General features: G+C 35.5%; 1 protein-coding gene across 2 annotated transcripts in view; it reads left to right on the top strand.

Annotated features, from left to right (window-relative positions):
* Window positions 1-20688, top strand: part of DNAAF4 (dynein axonemal assembly factor 4) — a 36363-nt gene that overhangs the window by 4375 nt on the left and 11300 nt on the right. For both annotated transcript variants that reach the window (XM_074327714.2, XM_019732294.3), the window contains exons 3-6: window positions 252-385; window positions 10099-10330; window positions 13876-14021; window positions 15332-15441. In XM_074327714.2, the coding sequence (XP_074183815.2) occupies window positions 252-385; window positions 10099-10330; window positions 13876-14021; window positions 15332-15441 (622 nt within the window). The remainder of the gene's footprint in view (window positions 1-251; window positions 386-10098; window positions 10331-13875; window positions 14022-15331; window positions 15442-20688) is intronic.

Here is a 20688-nt window from a genome sequence, read left to right as displayed (position 1 = left end):
CGTCCCCCTCCTCATTTCGCCTTTTATTCCCCTTCTCCGTTGTGCCTTCTCTCTCTCTCTCTCTCTCTCTCTCTCTCTCTCTCTCTCTCTCTCTCTCTCATTCTTCTTGACAGTTTAATATTGAGAAATGTTTTCACTTCTCCATGTGAAATTGGATCAAAAAAAAATGTCATCCTGCATGTTAAGCAGTTTCCTCCTAAATGAAACAATTTCATCATAATCCTAATTTAGTTACATTACTTATGTTTTAGCTGACAAAGAGATGATGCAAAGAATAAGAGAGAAATCTATTTTACAAGCACAAGAAAGAGCAAAAGAAGTTACAGAAGCAAAAGCTGCAGCAAGGCGGGAAGATCAAAAATATACACTAAGTGTCATGATGAAGGTAAGTTGCAGATTGATAGGAAAGTCCTCTATTAAAGAGATGATAATAAACTGTGAAAGGATAATTTGTTCTAACCACTGTACTTTCTCATCTTTTTGTTCATATTTTGGTTATAGGACTTACTATGTTCTATAGGCTATCTGCTACTTACATGTGTTCCTGAAAATCTGTATGAAAGTCGAGGGTATAAATGTTGAAGAATAGATTTGTGTGTTTCGGGGAGAATTTTCTATTTCCAAGGGAGTCAAAAATAGTAAGGTTCTATGGTATATTTTACTTCTTTCTTAATCGTGGAATAACGGACACAAGTTATTTAAAGCAAAAGCTTGGATTAAATATGAAATATTGACAAATTGATATCTTTTTAACTGTTGATGATTACAAGTTAAAGCTTTAGTCAGCAATATTTTTTGAGATATAATTCATATACTATACAATTCACCCATTTAAAGCTTATAATGCAGTGGTTTTTAGTATACGCATATTTAGAGTTGTGCAGCAATCATCACAGTCAGTTTTAGAACATTTTCATCACCCCAAAAAGAAACCCCACACCCATAAGCAGTCACTCTCCATTCCTTCCATCCCCTAGTCCTTTGTAACCACTAATCTACTTTCTCTCTATATAGATTTACCTGTTCTGATTAATTTTTAGAAGTAATTTCTTATCTCAAATTTTCATTTTGACATCTTAAAATGATTAAGGAATCTATAACAAGCATTATGTCATCAAGAGCTCTGTGCACCATGACTCTTATTTTGCATTTGGATCACGAGTTTTGTTTTTATAATCAACAGTTCATAATTCCCAAGATTTCTCCACTTATTTCATCACTTTTACTTGACTTTTAAATGTAGCCTATGGTTATATACTTTGTCTTTTACTTAATTGAACATGTGGTCAGCTGACCAAAGATTCCTGCTTTCAGTATACTTGATGAGTTCCAGCTTTTCTTGATTGTATTAATCACTGCTGTCAGCCTTTTGATTTTATCATTTTTCTGAATTTAGAAAATAAAAGCAAAATAATATAAAATTTGTGGCAATAGATAAATATTTACTGAACTAATAAGACAGTTAAATAATGGCATACACAGTGCTATATTGGTAGATATAACAAAATGAAACAATTGTTTTGTAGACAGTACCACCATGCTGTACCTTGAAGTTATTAATCTACTGATATGTGAAAGTCTCACTTTGGTATTTGGAAAGGTGGTTGGGGCATTCATGTATAAAATATGAAGCTGTAAATTATATCAAAGTGGGGAGAACCTGTGAAAGTCTTAGCCTGTTCTACAAACTATCTGTTTGTCTTTTGCCTTTAGTCATTTTGAGAGTTGGGTCTAATTTTTTTTCGTGATTATTATAGCCATTGCCAAGTAAATAGTAGGTGCTCAAATATTCGAGTGAATTAATGTGAATGCATTGCCCTAGTACCCTGTAACCATAGCAGAATTCTATTTTGGTGAATAAATGAAGCTATTTTTACTTTGTCCAATTTTAAACACCATTCAGAAAAGAGCTTTGATGGTCCAATAAGAGCAGATGAAGAGGTATGACAACAAAAGGCAACCTATTATTAGCTTAAGCCATAAATTAGCTTAAAACTTGGTAGAATTACATCTACCGAAAAAAAAAAAAGTTGTTAAGTAGTAACCTTTTAAAAATAATTGGTAGGAGTAGTGCTAAGACTTACTATGTCAGTTCACAGTTCTGTATTAGTCTGCTCAGCCTAACATAACACAATACCACAAATTGGATGGCTTAAAAAAGACATTGATTTTTCTCACAGTTCTAGAGTCTAGAAGTCTCAGAACAAGGTCCAGCAGGGTTGGATTCTGATGAGAAGTCTATTCCTGGCTTGCAGGAGATATGTATATTACGTGGTGCAAAAGTAATTGTGGTTTTTGTAATTGTTGTTAACCTTTTAAACCGCAATGACTTTTGCACCAACCTAATAGATAGATCGATATCTGGTGTCTCTTCTGAAAATGACACTTATCCTGTTGTATCAGGGCCCTGCCCTTATGACCTCATTTAACCTTAATTACTTCCTCAGAGGCCCACTGTCACTGGGTGGGAGAGACAGGTGGTAAGGCTTCAACGTATGATGTTGGACAATTAAGTTTGCGAACTCATCCTGGAAAAAGTGCTACATACCTCATTGCTAATATCACTACGGTTACCTTCGAAGTACTCCCTTTGGGAAGTTATGCACCAGTGCCAGCGCCTAGCCTTCAAGGCAATGTTGAAACTCTTTCTGGAATGGCCGTGGATGTATTACTCTTGATGTCCTGAATGTCATCAAAATGTCTTCCTTTCAATATTTCCTTTACCTTTGGGTGAAAAAGAAGCCAGTGGGGGCTAGATCAGGTGAGTAGGGAAGGTGTTCCAATACAGTTATTTGTTTACTGGCTAAAAACTCCCTCACAGACAGTGCTATGTGAGCTGGTGCATTGTTGTGATGCAAGAGCCATGAATTGTTGGCGAAAAGTTCAGGTCGTCTACCTTTCTCATGCAGCCTTTTCAGCACTTCCAAATAGTAAACTTGGTTAACTGTTTGTCCACTTGGTACAAATTCATAATCAATAATCCCTCTAATATCAAAAAAGGTAGCAACATCATTGCAACAAGTTCATGAACTTAATTGTCAGACCTCGTATACATTTTGGGGGGACAAAAACATTCAGTGAATAACACCATGTAACAAACTACCCAAAATTCAATGGCTTAAAATCACAGATGTTTATTTCTGAAGGTTCTGTGTGTTGGTCAGGTAGTTCTTGTGTTCTGGTGCTGCCTTGTTATAGCTGGCATGGCCTCACTCACATGTCTAGAGCCTTGCCTGGGAGAGCTGGAGCTGCTCTTCATGTGGTATTTCATCCTCCAGGAGGCTAGCCCAGGCTTCTTTACTTCATAGTCAAGATTTCTGATAATAAGAAAGGGAAAGCCCTAATGCACAAGCACTTTTAAAGCCTCTGCTATGCCATACCTGCTAATAAGTTTAGTGCATCAACCTCTCAGTATCTTTGCTGCTGATCTATCATTCATTCATTTAACAGACATTTATTGAATACTGAGACAGAGCTGAACAAGTTAGTCTTCATTTTCAATTTACTCATAGTCTACAGAGTGTGACAGACAAGAAAAAGCAAAGATTACACCATAGTATGCATAAGCGGTCATGGGAAGATAAAGAAAAAACACTGGCAAAAAATTGGTATGTCAACCTGAGAGTATGGTCAGGAAATGGGAGGCATAGTTGTTTGTACTTAATTTTACACAATGAGTCACAGTTACCTGGGAAGTAGATGGGAAAATGACATTACAGACAGATAAGTCCATGACAGAATGTGGCACAGGAAGGACCATTTGTTGGTCAGAAATAAAATCTTAAGATATTGAAAAATTTCCAGAAGGTAATAGGGAACTGTATAGGGATTTTCAGCAGGAATATCAAATTATTTGGGTTTGTATTTTGGAAAGCCAATTCTGGCTAATGAGTTTGAAGAGGAGGGAACATTCCTAAACTCCCAGAGTACTCAGCTGCTCCATCACAGAGCTGCTTCACTTACAGGTGTGATGTCTACCAACCTGAAACTTCCTGGAATGAGCCCCCTGGAATGAGCTGAAGCCCGCAGCCATACCTCTGAATCACACTGTGTAGCACTACCCTGTTACCAAAGGTAGATAAGGACACTACAAAAAACACTACAGACAATATCCTTCATGAATATAGATGCAAATGTTCTCAGCAGAATATTAGCAAACCTAATTCAATAGCACATTAAAAGGATCATGTGCAATGATCAAGTGGGATTCATTCCTAGGATGCCTAGGATGGCTCAACATATGCAAATCAGTAAATGTGATTTACCACATTAATAGAATGAAGAATAAAAATCATATGATACTCTTATTAGATACAGAAAAATCACCTGACATTATTCAGCATTTATTCATGATAAAAACTCACAACAAATTGGATATATAAGGAATGTACCTCAACATAATAAACACCATATATGACAAGCCCACAACTCAAATCATACTCAATGGTAAAAGATTGAAAGCTTTTCCTCTAAGATCAGGGAAAACACAAAGATGCATACTACCCTTGCCACTCCTATTCAGCATAGTACTAGTAGTCCTAGCCAGAGCAATCAGACAAGAAAAATAAAACACCCAAATTGGAAAGAAAGAAGTAAAATTATCTCTGTTTTACACATGACATGATTTTATGTATAGAAAATCCTAGACTCCATGAAAAACACAGATCTAGTTAATGAATTCAATGAAGTTGTAGGATACAAGTAGCATTTCTCTACTCTAAAATGAAATATCGGAAAAAAGAAATAAAACAATCACATTTACAGTGGTATCAGAAACAATAAAATACTTAGGAATAAATTTAGCCAAGGAGGTGAAAAACCTGTGTACTGAAAACTATAAGACATTGATGAAAGAAATTGAAAAAGACACAAATAATTGGAAAGATATCCAATTTTTGTGAATTGGAAGAGTTAATATTGTTAAAATGTTCATACTGTGTTTCCCCGAAAATAAGACCTAGCTGGACAATCAGCTCTAATGCATCTTTTGGAGCAAAACTTAATATAAGACCTGGTCTTATTTTACTATAATATAAGACCTGGTCTTATATTAACTTTTGCTCCAAAAAACATATTAGAGCTGATTGTCCAGCTAGGTCTTATTTTCAGGGAAACACAGTATTATCCAAAACTGTCTGTAGATTCAATGCAATTTCTATCAAGAGTCCAATGGCATTTTTCACAGAAATAGAAAAAAATTCTAAAATTTGTTTGGAATCATGCTGTTGATGGGAATGTAATTGCTATAGGCACTATGGAAAAACATTATGGAGGGTACTCAAGAAATTAAAAATAGCACTACCATTTTTAAGTGTACAGTTCAGCAGCATTAATTACATTCATATGGTGCTATCACCACCACCATCTTTCTCCAGAATGTTTTTATCTTACAAAACTGAAACTGTGTACCCACTAGATGATAACTCCCCATCCCCCCTTTCCCTAAGCCCCTGGAAACTACCATTTTACTGTCTGTTTCTGTGAATTTAATTGCTCTAGGTACCTCACATAAGTAGAATCATAATATATTTGTCCTTTTGTGACTAACTTATTTCGTTTAGCATAGTGTCTTCAACTTTATCCATATTATAGCATGTGTCAGAATTTTTTTCCTTTTAAGGCTGAATAATGTTCGATTGTTACGTATATACTACATTTTGTTTGTTTGTATTGTGTTTTATACTGAAGGCACATATTTACCATTTCCCGTACTCTTCATTCCTTCTTATAGTTCTGAGTTAGTTTTCTTTTCAGCCTGAAGAGCTTTCTTTTGTGTATCTTGTAGGGCAGGTCTGCTAGTAATGAATTCTCTCAATTTTTATTTATCTTAGAATATGTTTATTTCATCAGCATTTATGAAGAATGGTTTTGCTGGGTATAGAACTTGTGGTTTATTATTTTTTTTGGTCAGTACTTTGAACATATCATTTAACTGTCTTCTGTACTCCATTGTTTCTAATGAGGAATCAGCCTTTAATTGCATTGTTTTTCCCCTGCATATCATGGCATTTTTTCTCTTGCTGCTTTCAAGATTTTCCTCTTTGTGTTTGGCTTTTGTATTAATTTTGCAGTTTAACTAAGTTGTATCTAGGTGTATATCTTTTTGTTAATTTTACTTTGGATTTGTTGAACTTCTTGGGGCTATAATGTTTTCATCAAATTTGAGGAATTTTTACCAATTATTTCTTAAAATATTTTTGGTTGAAAACTAGATATTTAGTTAATAAATTATAGCAATTTTGGGTTCTGTTTTACTTGTTTTTTGTTTATTTATTGAGGATTGTTTATTTTTTTAGTAACTTGGTTAGACTTTAATTGTGGAATCAGCCTAGCCTCCCTTGTGGTATACAGCTGTTAATGTCTCTGTTAAGTTTTTTCATTCTTGTGTTTTAGACTGGCTTCTTCAGGGGCTTCTGTGTGTCTGCACAGCTTCACTGTCAGCTACTGCTTTGGGCAGAGGTGGTAAAGGCTCCCACCCTTTGCTGATTTATCTATGTGTAGGTTTGAGAATACTTTCAAAATTGGAGGCAGTTCTCATGCCTACCTTGGCTTCATTTTATGCCAGGCTTCCTCAGGTCTCCCCCACAAATGCATAGCCTTCTGTTTTGCTAGTGTTGTATGGTGAGCTTATTACAGACTTTCGATAGCTCTCTCATTTATATGATCTTTATGTTAATTTTCTGAGTGCTTAACCAGGACCTCAACTGCAAATTTTTCCTGTCCATTCCCAACCATGTCTACTGCTTTTACCAACCGAAGCCACAGGTTTTTGCTACCGCACCCTGAAATGGGTCCACCCTTTTTGCCAACAAAACTGCTATATTATTTTGTTAGCTTCATGTTGGTAAAACTGCCAGTCTCATTATTCTAGAGCAACCTCAGACATAAGGGCACAGCCTCCCACTATTCTTACCTACAACGTTAGCAGGTTTTCTAGAACGAACACTTCTCAATTTGCAGGCTGTCTTTGATTAATTTCCAGTGTTATAAAATGGTTGTTTTTTGATAGTTTTCTCCAGTTTTACACTTGACATTTGTGAATGGGAATGGCCAACCTCTTCATGGCTTTATAAAACCTGCACGTTTTCTTTTGTGGATGAATTTTACATTTACTTATCAAGCACTCTAAGAAGCTCTCTTGGTGCTTTGATTAGATTTACATTGACTTTAGAAATTAATTTGGAAAATGTCAACGTATTTGCAATATTGCAAGTTCCCTTCAGGACCATGACATTCATCTCCATTTCTTCAGACTTAGTTTATATCCCCAGCAAAATTACTTAGCAAATATAGGACTTGCTCATATTTTGTTAAGCTTATTTTCAGCCTTTTAAAAGTTTTTTCTGGCAATTACTAATGCAATGATTTTTTTTCCCACTGTATTTTTCTAATCATTAATTGCCAGTTTGTAGGAAAGTTAGTTTGTTTTTATGAGTTTGTATAAGTTGATCTTGTATGTGACTGCCTTGTTGAACTTACTTTTTGGTTCTAATAGTTTGTCAGTTTTATTTTGGTTCTCTTAGGTAGTCTACCATATTATTTGCAAAGAATGACAGTTCTATCTCCTTATAGCCCATATTTCTATTTCTTGTTTTTAAAATTCTATTGTATAGGTTACCGCTAAGAAAATAGTAAAATAATAGGCATACTGGCTTTAGTGACTTTACTAGAAGTATTTCTGTTGCTTCTCCATGAAGTGTGTGGGTCCTTATATCAAGCTAAAATTTTTCTTTTATTCCTAGTATGAACCAGTATTTTGGCATATACTGAGGTCATATTGTTTTTCTCTTTTGATTTCCTAATATCATAAATAAGAAATACCCTATTTGATCAAGATATATTATAATTTTAATATTTTCCTCTGTTCAGCTTGCTAATACTTTATTTATGATTTTTGCATGTAATTCATAAGTGAGGGTGGTCATTAAAGAAAAATGCCTTGATAAACCAGACATTCAAATGAAAAGAAACATAGATTTCTCCTTCTTCAGGAATTGGATTTAGGAGCTGCGTATTATTCTATTACATAAATATACTGTCTATATTAAACTAATAGCTCACACTCCATGACATCCTTTCTTGCTCAGTACAATGCATTTAAAATCCAGTTTCTTTATGTGTGATGATTGTTTTTCTAGCCTTCTAAGTTTTTCTGTTACTACACGTTTCTCCTTTAAGTATGTTCCTCATATCCTTTTTTTTTTAATAAAAGAACTTCAAGTATTGTTTAACATTTGTCTCTGTTTCTCTTTGATATCTGTAGTCTCGTTTTTCTTTGATCGTAAGCTTTGTGGTATTAACTTCTTCCTTGTTCTTTTCATTCTAGTTCCTTTTGTCATCTTCTCTGTGAAGACTCTCTTGGTCTCCTCTCTTCTTCATTACTACCTGAAGAGTTAGACTATTTTTTTTGTCTCGAATATAACTTATTATAAATTACATTGTATGTATATTTCCTTTAACTACATCTTTGCTGTAACAACAGAACTTTCCTGTTAGTTTTGATTATAAGAATAGTCTCATTTTTGATAATCAAGGCTGCATCTTATGCATTTTTAAAAACTTTTCAAAATTCACTGCACTTGCAGGGATTTCATATGAGGGGTGCGGGTGTTCTGACTCTTCACATACTTTTCCTTTCTTCAGTGTGTTGGGGGCAGCGAGGCAGGAAAGGAAGAAAGGCAAACATATTATTAAACTGGGTGAGGTTGTCATCTCCTTTTAGGTTGTGGCTTCCTCTGGCTAACACTCACTGTTCATCATGCCCTGTTGTCAGGCATTAAATGCTGGCTCGTTGCCTTGTGCACATTCTTCCTGGCCCAACCTACTGGCAGCTCTCTTAACTTAGAACACATAGTAATTAGCATCTTCTGTGCTTAGTTTAGGCCTTAGGTACAACTCTGGGACTACAGGAAACCCCCATTCAGTAATCTGTGAAATTTATCTTAAAATCCATGCTGTACAGTTCGGTAGGAAAATAACCAGAAGAGGGTATTAAGTCATGCAGATATTACAGAGCACTTCTTCAGTACAGTTTTCATACCTACAATGTTAATTCTATATCCTAAAATCATTCGTCATTCTAGAGCTGTGCCAGGTGTACTGTTTAAGTGTATATTAATTTACATTTAAATTAATGAAACTGAAATAAAATTAAAGATCAGTTCCGCTGTCACACTGGCCACATTTTAGGTGCCTAATTAGTCACATGTGGTAGTGGCTTCTGAATTGGACAGCATAGAACATTGTCATCATCAAAGAAAGTTCTGCTACCCTACAGGACAGCAGTGAGCGTTTTTGTTCTCTAGAGGATAGAGGTGAGAATATTTTTGTTACCATAGGAAAGTCAGATACCTAGCGTGAATAATATACACCAATCAGTTACTCTATTTCACAGGGTTTTTTTTTTTTTTCTTGCCAATATGAGGGAAGTTTGTGAAAGGGAAAAACGTTAGCATACTCCTATGCCATATACTGCTTTCAGATTTATCTGATATTTAGCTTTTCATGTGGAAGTGTCAAATAATAGCTGTTGCGAACATAGTTGGCAGCAGGATTCAAAAGTCAACCATTTCCACCCACCAGAGACAAACTCCTTAATTCATCCTTCGTGTAACTCTTCACTCATTCCTCAGGTGAAGGTTGGCGCAGCTTCAGTCCTAAGACAAGGTAAGGCTGGTATAAGTAGAAAGGTGTGTGTGTGTGTGTGTGTGTGTGTGTGTGTGTGTGTGTGTGTTTAGGTTTTGGGAGAAGTGACTTGACTTAGAAAAAGAAATTATTATTTTTTTACCAAGCCCTTAGATTCATCTAATTGAGTGACTGCCCACATTTTGCATAAGAGTAAAGTGAGGCTAGAGAAAGGAATTGCCCAAGATTATATCAATAGTTAATGGTAAATCTGCAACTAAAACTTGTGTTTTATGATTGGGCGTTCTGCTAAATCATTTACTGTTTCCATTTAATCCTTTATTCACTACTAATTGTTGCTACAGTTACAATGACAAGAGTTTAAAGGTAAAAATCATTATTATAATGAGTTATTATTTTTTAAATGTTGCTTTTTCTATGTTTAAAAATTTTTGGTAATTGCAATTTTTGCAGATTGAAGAAGAAGAGAGGAAAAAAATAGAAGATATGAAAGAAAATGAACGGATAAAAGCAACTAAAGAATTAGAAGTCTGGAAAGAACGTCAAAGAAAAGCTGAAGAACAAAAACGATTTCAGAGAGAAGAGAAATCACATCAACAAGAAAAACAAATTGAAGAAGAGAGAAAAAAATTAAAACATAAAAGTCTTACTAGAAATTCAGCATCTAGAAATCTTGCCACAAAAGGTACAAATGGTTGATATTTTCTGGGAAAGTAAATCCTGTTGGTAAACTTAAAAAACTTATTTTTTTAAAGTCACTTTTTTTTTTGTAATCTATTTACAACGTTAGGTTGTTACCTTAGTGTATCGAGAATAAGTACAAAGAATAGGATGAAAGACTTATTTCTTTTTCTAGGAAGTAGTGAAGTTTTCATAATAAAATGAGCAAGGATTCATGTTTTTTATGCTTGTGTGCTTCCTTTTGAAATTTAGGCAGATGTTAAATATGTTTGACTCGGGTCCAAAAAGACTTGGAGTAACTGGCAGTGCCAGGAGCATTCAGTTCTTTAGAGATAAGAAAACTAGGAATTTTGTTAAAAGACTTTTTCCTCACATGGCTTAGAAAAATGAGTACTATAAGCAAACTTAGTCTTAAGCGAATGAGTGTTCTGGCCTTTGATCCTGATGTGTTCAAAATAGTTAAAAGAACGTTTCTCTTTATTGAAAGCTAAGAGATTGATTTTATCAGATTTTAGAATATTAAACTTTGTTTTGTGTATATTTAGTATATTTAGTAAATGGAACATTTTGTATTTAAGCCGCTTATGTAATAATAATAATAATTAACATTTATTGGTGATCACTCTATGCCAGGTGATTTTATTGGTTGTATCACTCAATCTTCACAACACTTTGGGATAAATGTTGCTATTCTTATTTTAGAGGAAATAGATGTTCAGAAAGGATAAACAAATACCCAATAAAAAAGCCTGTGGGGTTTGAACCCAGATCTGTCTGTATTGAAACCTGTGCTCTTTCTACTCAACTGTATGTCTTTACTACTTTAACAGTGAGGTCTATCATATTGAAAAGTCATTTAGAATGAATATTAAGCAGTAACCATTATTAAATTTATGTGTCTTATTGTGGTTTAATATTGACATGCAGCTTAACTACCACACTGCATTCTTGTTAATGCTATTTCAATAAAATTTTGATACCAGCTAGAGTATATGAAAGCCTTTCCTTCCATATTTCAAATACTACTGAACAAATTGAATATTTTCAGATTCTATTAGAACTGAAACACTCATTTATAGATAAGTAGCCTGAAGATCTTGATCATTCATGTTGCTTTTTATACAGCTTAATTCAATTTGCTAATATTTTATAAATGGTTTTTATGTTTATCTTCATATTGAGATTCACTTACATTTTTCCTTCCTCATACTGTCCTTGTCCAAATTTGATACCAAATTACACTAACCGCATAAGTTACGGAGCTTTTTTATTTTTCTGTTCTTTGAAACAATTCTACTATATATATGAAATATTGTTGCTTGAAGGCTTAATAAAACTACTCCTAACACTGTCTATTCATGGAAGTACATTTTGTTTCTATAATGGTTACTGGTTATTTAGATTTTCTATTTTTTTAAAGTTGATTTTGGCAATTTGTTTTCTAGGAAATTGTACACATTATATTTTCAAATTTATTGGCATAAAGTTGCTTTTACTTGCTTATCTCTATGCTGTCTATAATTATATAATTTCTGTATTCCTAGTACTGTTTTATTTTTCTTTGATCAACTATTGCAGTGTTTTGCAAATTTTATTAGTTCAAAAAAGCATTTTTTGGTTTTGATTTCCTTTTTATTGTTTCTTTTTTCTATTCCATTAACTCCTATTTGTTTTTATAATGCTTTTTATAGATGTTTTAGGTTTTTTCTGTTCTTTGTCCAACTTGTTTTTATTAATTTTTAAGTATTATGTTACAGTACATTTGCTGACTCTTGAAATCTTGTATTTTGTTGTCCTTTACTTGAAAATATTTTGTAGCCCTTCATGATTTTTTCTTTGGCCCTTGAATTATTAGGGAGATTTTTTAATTTTTTATTTTATTTTTACTTTCCAAAAGATAAAATTGTTAGTATAATAATCCGAAGTTATATATTTCATTTTACTTTTTATCCTATTTTACTTCTTTTGTACTAACATTTAAAAATGTTATTCATAGCATATTTTTGTATGTTCTACTCTGCTTTAGAAAACCCATTCTTTTCATTTTTACCTTCAAGTTTTCCACTCCAGGGCTCTTAATTTTATTTTGCCATGTTCTGGAACATTTCCTTGAGTAATTTATTCAGAAAAGATAGCTAGATTGTGTATTTACTTACATATTTAGGAATGTCTTTTGTCTTCACAGGTAAGCAATAGGTTACTTGGATATAAAATTCTTGGGACCGTGTATTAGGTAGTTTCAAGCTAAGTTGAATAAAGAGATTCAAAATTACAGCTCAAATAAGAGAAATTTAGTTCTCTGTAATCTAATGCTTGTTATGTAACAGTGATCCATTTAGGCTTATTAGATGAATTTGTTCCACAAGGCCATCCAGGCTGGTGGGACCACCTCTGTTAACACATCATTTGGCTTCCATATCTGGGTCCAAGGTGGATGCTGCAGTTGGCATTATTTTTTAGCCAGTGGGAAGGGGGAAGAGGAAGACCACAGCAAGTAGATTTATTGTAAGATGATGATCTGTACGTGGTATACATCACTTCTATTCACATTCTCTTGTCTCAGTTTGGGCACATAACCACACCTAATCCTAAGGGAGGCTGGAGTATGTAGAGTGTAGCCTGGCGTAGTCATGTGCCTAACCCAGAACTCAAACTCTGTTACTAGAAGGAAGCGAGGAGAATGGCTAGGAAGGTAGCCTCAATCAGAGGCATCTGTAGAAAATTTTTGCTCATGTGTTTTTTGATGTTGCTTTCATGTTTGAGTCCTATTCTCTCCTTTTTGACCTCCTCTTTCCTCTCTTTCAAATGTCAGTACAGGCCATTTTCAGATGTTTTTAATTGGAAGTTTTGTTTCTTTTCTAATTTGTATGTGTTCATTTTCTATCAAGGATATCAACTCTATTTGTGGAAAATCATTTTTTATATCCATTTTGATACCTGCTGTTTAGATCTGTACATCATGTTTTTGCACTTTTACATTTTTTAGTACCTTTCCTTCTATTTATTCATATAGTTTATATTCCAATACATAGATTAATTTCTCCTCTTACGTAGGCTTAGCAATCATTATATCTAACTACCTTTATGAAAATATATAGCTTTTCATTATTACTCTTTGCCTGTCCTCATTAGCTCTCTCTGGTGGCTGAAAACTTTTACACCATCCCGAGGAAGCTTATAGAAGATATTGCTGTAAGAGCTTAAGAAAATAGAGATGGTGTTGGCAGGGATGGCTTTGCCTCCTAGGTGCCTTCCTCTAGAGTTGATGTAGAGTTGCCTCGAGTGCCTTCCCCTGGAGTGGATGTAAATTAGACACTGTGTGGTTTATGGAGGGAAACCCCAGAAAAATAGCTGGGGTCATTGATTAAAGAACAGATCATTAAGTGCCATACTTTCAATGATGGATTTTACATTCCTTCTTGCAGTAAGTATCTTTGATTTATTTGTACAGAATTTTAGAAGTAGCTTTGATGTATAATTACTTTAAAGTCAGTTTGATTGTTAACTACCAAATGAGAAATAAATAACTTACTCATATTGTTTTGGAAGGGAGAAATTCAGAAAATATATTTTTTGAGAAGTTAAAGGAAGACAGTATTCCTGCTCCTCGCTCTGTTGGCAGTATTCAAATCAGCTTTACCCCTCGAGCATTCCCAACTGCTCTCCGGGAATCACAGGTAGCAGAAGAAGAGGAGGTAGGTATACTTACTGTTAGTTACAGTGACCACAATGAAAACACTTTTATTTCATCTATTGGAAACAAACACTGGGTCTGAATTTCTTAAGATATTACTAAGATACACTAAAAATATTACTTAATGAATTTATTTTAGTATTTCCTCATGAGAAAAATATATTTTGCAGGATTTTTTTTTTTGCGGGTGGGGGGTGTTCCAGAATGCTGATGAGAGAACACTGATTTAATATACAGTAGTGATGCTTATTGCAGGAGATAAACTGTTGCATGTGCCATTTATTTTATCAAATACATCATTTTCTAGAATAGATTTATACACTTTGGATCAGTATGTGTTGTAATTAGAATAGATTTGAAAATGCATTATTAATATATTATTGCAATTAATTATTATTAATATTGTTATTTCTAATGTTTGACCTTTTGTTCATTTATAAATTAAATTCCTGATCTCTAGTATTTTGAATATCGTGTTTTTAGTTATACAAGGGCTAAGAACTGCGTTTTTTACATAAGGTGTGAACTGATAACCTCTCTCAATTGAAAAGTTGTGGAAATAAAGATTCTTAAGACATAGTGACAATTTAAAACTATTAACATTTTTCTTATTATTAAACAATATATTACTTTGATATTTTATTTTTTATTTCATTTTATGTTATATTGTAAAAGTACTTTTGTAATTATAAAATTATAATTATTTAAGAAAAATTATTTTTTAAATACAGAAAAATAAAAACAAAAAAATTTATGTTATAAACAAGAAAAATGAAATAATACTCACATGTAATCCCAAACTTGGATGAAATTTGGACTAGAAATTTTTATGTTTGATCTTAACCAGCTAGTAAAGTTTTTAAAAAAAATTTTAAATGTATAAAAACTGGAAGTTTAAAATCACTGTCTTCAAATACTGTATTAGTGTGCTTGGGCTATTGTAACAAAATATCATTGACTGGGTAGCTGGAACAATGGACATTTATTTCTGGAGGCTTGAAGTCCAAGATCAGAGTGCTGACGTGGAGGACAGAGGAAAAAGTATGCACTCTGGTCGCTTCCTTTTCTCTAAGGACCCTGATCCTATCATGACCTCGTGACCTCATCTGAACCTAATTACCTCCCAAAGGCCCCACCTCCAAATGTTATCTCATTAGTGGTTAGGGGTTTAACATATGGATTTTGGGCGACACAATCATTTATTCCATATCATAGTATGTCCATATTATGTGGGAAGATGGAAAATCTAAAAGTAACTGTTAATAAAAATAAGACTTTTGTGTCCTTTATTAGACTTCATTCTTATTTCAGTGGCTACACAAACAAGCAGAGGCACAAAGAGCAATGAACACTGATATTCCTGAACTTTGTGATTTAAAAGAAGAAGAAAAGAACCCAGAATGGTTGAAGGAAAAAGGAAAGTAAGTTATTTGAATTCTGGCCATGAGATTTATGATAAATTTATGTAGACCTTAGTTTTTATCACATTTCCTAAATATCTTGACATATATATTTGTGTGTGTAGCTGTTGGGGAGAGATAATGCAAATGAGCAAATTGGGTAGGCAGGCATCTATAGTAAAAAGTCAGATCATATAACAAGTAGGGCTCTGATTTTTATTTGTTTTTATATATAAATGTCATAGAAATGAAAAACATCACGTCTTTTGGATTGCTTATTAGGATACCTTTTAAAATCACATTTAACATAAGTACTTCCTAATACCTCCCTGAAAAACCTGTTTCTTAAAAACTAGAGCTTCTTTCATTATTCATATCTATCTTTTAAAAGATTACCAAATTATCTTATAAATTGTCGTTTTACATCCAGGCAATTCTTTTACTTACATATATATATGTAGCTCTATGTGTGAATGAGCATTTTTGTGCTGTTGTCTAAAACACTGAGTTCTGGTACATTCTGAGTGGCAATTTGAGTTCATATTTTGAGGCAATTGTAGATATTATTATATCTCATATATACTTTTGTATGATTTTCCTATTGCTGCCATAACTACCACAAACTTAGTGACTTAAAACAATACAAATTTATTATCTTACAGTTTTGGAAATCAGAAGTTCAAAATGGGTTTCACTGGGCTAAAATCAAGGTGTCAGTTGGGATCTTTCTGGAGGCTCAAAGGGCAAATGTATTTCCTTGCATTTCCAGCTTGGAGGCTGTCCACATTCCTGGGCTCAGGGCCCCCAGCCAGTAATTGCATCACTCTGACCTCTGCGTCTCTGACTTTGATTCTCCTGCCTCCTTCTTTCTTTCTTAAAGACATTCGTCCTGCTTACATAATCAAGGATGATCTCCCACCTCAAGATCATGAATGTAAACATATCTGCAAAGTCCTTTCTACCGACCGTGCTAGTTAACATGTTCACCAGGGTCTGGTGATCAGGGTGTGGACATCTTTGGTGGGAGGGCATTATCTGTGTACCACAATGCCTATGTTATTTTTTTTCTCATCTTCTCTCTGTTCTGTCTTGCTCTTTTCTCCTGTCTGTTACATCATCGGAGATTGATTTGTAGCACTGGAGTTGGCAATTTTTCTGAAGGTTAAAAGCCTGGGGCTGACAGGTTGATTCCTTTTACTCCCAACAATAAAACCTTACATGATCCTTTCTCCTATTTCTCCTTTTCCCTTCCTCCCTCCATATTTATCGAACCATTAAATATACATTCATTGATTGATGACTGTTGCCAGACTGTGCCAGCTAGCCTCTGAGCTACAGAGATCAGTGGAGGAGAGAGACATACAAATACAACACTGTATGGAAGTATAATACTTAGAAAAGAACAAGTTAAAAATGAGAGTGCAGACGAGGGTCACCTAACCTTAATGGAAGGAAGTAGGCTCGGGCAAAGCTTCCTAGAGAACTTAGCACCTGAGCTGCTTTGAATGATAAGTAGGAGTTTCAAGAGGAAGGGAGAGAAAGGCATTCATTTCAGGCGTGAAAGACAATATTGGCAAAATCTGGAAGGAAAGAAATACAGAGGGTGCCAAAAAAAGGTATGTACATTTTAAGAAAAGAAAAAAATTGTATTGTAATACTCAATATATACCGATAACAAAAGATGAATACAAGTCATGTTTGACTTCTGCAATTACAGGAGGTGCTCAAAGTGGTTACCATCTGCGTCCAGACACTTCAATTGACAGCGAACTACTGCTTGAGTATAGATAACATTTCTTAAAATGTGTATACATTTTTTTGGCACCCTCGGTAGTGTGATAGTAGGTCAGGGACTTTGGGCAGTTTATCTTCTGTTAAAACATAAAATTCGAGACTAGGAATAATGACAAATGAACCTAGAAAAATAGGCAAGGGCGTCGTATGCTTGATTAAGATTCTTACAATTTATTTTCTATGGTGGGAAAATAAAATGTGTTGCAGAAACTAAGGCAAAGGCCGTGACCCATGGCACTGTTGTTGGGGTGAAGAGAAGGGCAACTTGAGAAATATTTCAGAGGTAAAATAGGCAGAACTTCTTGATTGATTAATGGGGAATGAGAGAGGAGTAGTTGTGGGTGGCGTCCATGTTTCTAGTTTGAATGATTGATTGCTTGATGCCACCAACTGAATTAGAGAAGACTAGAAGAGGGGCCAGTTAGGAGGGAATGCAGGTAAGTTCAGTTTTGAATATGTTGAGTCTGAGCTGTCTCTGGGTCAGTCTGGTTGACAGTGCCCAGCAAGTTTGAAACTCGGGAGAGGCTAGCACTATAGATGTAGATTTGGAGGTTATTGGCGTTTATATAGTAGTTTTATAAGACTAGGTGAGATATCCAGGAAGAGTGTGTAGACCAGGAAAGTAGTGGCCTGAGGATAAAACTCTGTGAGCTACCAACATTTAAAGATCTGGCAAAAGAAAAGAGTACATAAAAATACTCCCAGAAGCCAATGGAATAGAAACTTTAAGGATAGACTCTGTTATGTTTTGTTCTTTAAGAACAGAAATGGTTTGAATAGATTTGCAGATGAGACAGAAGAGATAGTTAAAATGTCTCTGAGAAGAGTGGAGAAAATTGGGTCAAGATCAAGGGTGGATGGATTATCTTGGTTTTGTTTTTGTTTTTCCTCTTGTTGTAAGTTACATTCATTTAAAATTTTTATAAAAATGTATCTTTTGAAAAAATTTGCACAGTGCATATGAAATGAAAGTCCCCTTGATTTTCACCCAGTCTACCAGCCTCCTGGCTGTCCTGTCCTCTGGCTGTATCCACTGTAAATCACTTATTTAATTATATTTTCTTATCTTTAAGTTGCCATTGTCACAGTTAATGTATAAATAGTTTGTGATAGTGTATAAGAGCTTTCACATACACTGTCTCATTAAATCTTCGCAACTATACTTGAGTAGGACCCACTGCTTTTGCATTCATTTAACGAAAGTTTATTGAGAAACTAACAGCTTTACACAAAATAGTTCATTTAATTCCTATAACAATCTGACTTGAAGGTTAGTGTCTTTACCCCTGTTTGTCAAATGTGGAAATAGGGCTAGACAGGGTAGAAAACTTGGCTAAGGTGGTGATTAATAGATAGAACCAGGATTCAATCCCAGGTCAGTATGATGCGGAAGCCTGTGTTCCAGCTACTGCTGCTACCTCTCTCATAGATGCATAAAATCCTCTGCCTGTCTTTTGTGCCAGCTGATTAGCCTTAGCACAGGCAGCGCAAGTGCTGTGGCAGTGGATTGCTTCTCCTCGCAGCCTGGCAGTGCCTTAGTGTGCACAGCTGAGTGGGCTGTCCTGTTGGATTGGTTACTTTGCTCTGTTGACAGATTAATTTGGAATGGACAGCTATTTTATTTTCTGAGATTGGAGGAACGAAAGTGAAGACAAGTGTGAATCTAGATAAGTTTCTAACAAGAAAAATTGCATGGTGGTTGCTGTTGGGGGCTCTGCTAGGTAGGGAACATGAATTCACAGAGATGCCAGTCAGTAGAGCTGTGTAATTTGTCTCCTACAGTGTTTAGTCTTTTAGATTTAAGAGTAGATCATTGAGCCAGGGTTGCAGTTTTGACTGACAAGTACACCAAAAGACTAATAGGGGCCAGCTCAGTGGCTCAGGTGGTTGGAGTGGAGAGTTGCCGAGGTCGCTGGTTCAATTCCCACCTGGGCCAGTGAGCTGCGCCTTCTACAGCTAAGATTGTGAACAACAGCTCTCCCTGGAGCTGGGCTGCTGTGAGCAGCTGGTGGTCGGCGTGAGTGGCTGGCAGCTGCCATGGGCTGCTGTGAGCGTCCGACCGACGACTGGCGACCGACTGTCTCAGCTGAGGAGAGCACAAGGCTCATAATACCAGCATGGGTCAGGGAGCTGTGTCCCACACAACTAGACTGAGAAATAGCGGCTTGAACTGGACGGGGCAAAAGAGAGAGAAAAAAAAAAGACTAATAGTGCAAGAGACCAGATTGCTCCTGGAAAAAGAGCTCAAGACCAGGTTGGGTTAGAAGGGATGTCATGAGGGCCTCAGTGGACTAAGAGAAAATGTAGCAAGTAAGAAATTAGAGGGCGCTGTAAGATTGAAGACTGAGTATGAAGGGAAAGTTGTCAGAACAGAAAGTTCTGGTCAGTGGCTAGGATTCCAGAGTTAGATGTTCCTGAGGTTAGTGCAGTTCAGATGATGACAGAGTCCAAGGTGTGGCCCTGGAATTAGGTAGCAAAAGTAGAGTTGAAAGGAAGGTAATTTGAGTTAAGGAGTTCCAGATATTTCAAAGATAAATTGATAAATGGGTCATACATAAACGTTAGAATCTTCTGAAATTATAGCAAAAGTTAGTCTGGAGACAGATACTGGGAGGCAGGTTTCGAAGCCCTCAGTGAAGAGAAGCCAGTGTTATCGCTATTGGGTAAAGATGTAATAAGGAGTCCCACAGGTAATGACTTTTATGTAAAAGGGGGGGGTTACAGTTAAGTGAGTCTAGAGAATGCCAATTTCTATGGTCCTGGCCCCCTATATGGGGACTGGGGGTGGGGGTGGGGGCTCAGTAGAGAGGGGGTTAGAGATAGCACTGCCCTCAGAGCAGAGCCAGGTTTATTTTAGAAAGCATTTTGTGGAAAATCTCAGGGTATAGGAAAGTATTGGGATGGGAGGTGGAGTCGATTATAGCAGAACCAGGAGTAAGAAAGTGCAAAGGAGTAGAGGTGGATGAGAGTAGGAAAGGCCAGCAAACAGGGACTTTACCATGAAGACAGGAGCAGCATGCTCTTTGATCAGTGGCCAAAGATAACAGTGTTGATGGACATGGTTAGAAAGTCCTTTGGCACAAGGCGTTGTGGTGCTGGGACTGGCTAAGGTCCCAGGCAGAGTTGGTCTGATTCTATTTCTGATATACTAATGACGTGATTTGGATTTAAGAGTGGAAAGGGCAGATAAGATCATTGAGCCAGGGTTGGAATTTTGACTGACAAGTACAGCAAAAGGTGTGTGTGTGTGTGTGTGTGTGTGTGTGTGTGTGTGTGTGTGTAAGTAAATGTAAAATTGACTGCTGGCAAAAGCAATGAATTGGCAGCAACCTAGTGCAAAAGTGTACTTTGTGGCAGGCAGGTGACTGATAGATTGTAAGTCCTTAGTCTGTTTTTGTACCGTTTTGCCTTACTTTCTTCAATTACATAGAAAAAGAAAGAGAAGCAAAGTAAGAGGAGAAGAGGGGAGTTAAA

The sequence above is a fragment of the Rhinolophus sinicus genome, chromosome 3 (genome assembly GCF_057876585.1).
Source record: "Rhinolophus sinicus isolate RSI-liver-muscle chromosome 3, RSI-T2T, whole genome shotgun sequence".
Taxonomy (NCBI): Eukaryota; Metazoa; Chordata; class Mammalia; order Chiroptera; family Rhinolophidae; genus Rhinolophus; species Rhinolophus sinicus.
Note: the sequence above shows the minus strand (reverse complement) of the source record. Positions and strands in the feature narration are given on the sequence as shown.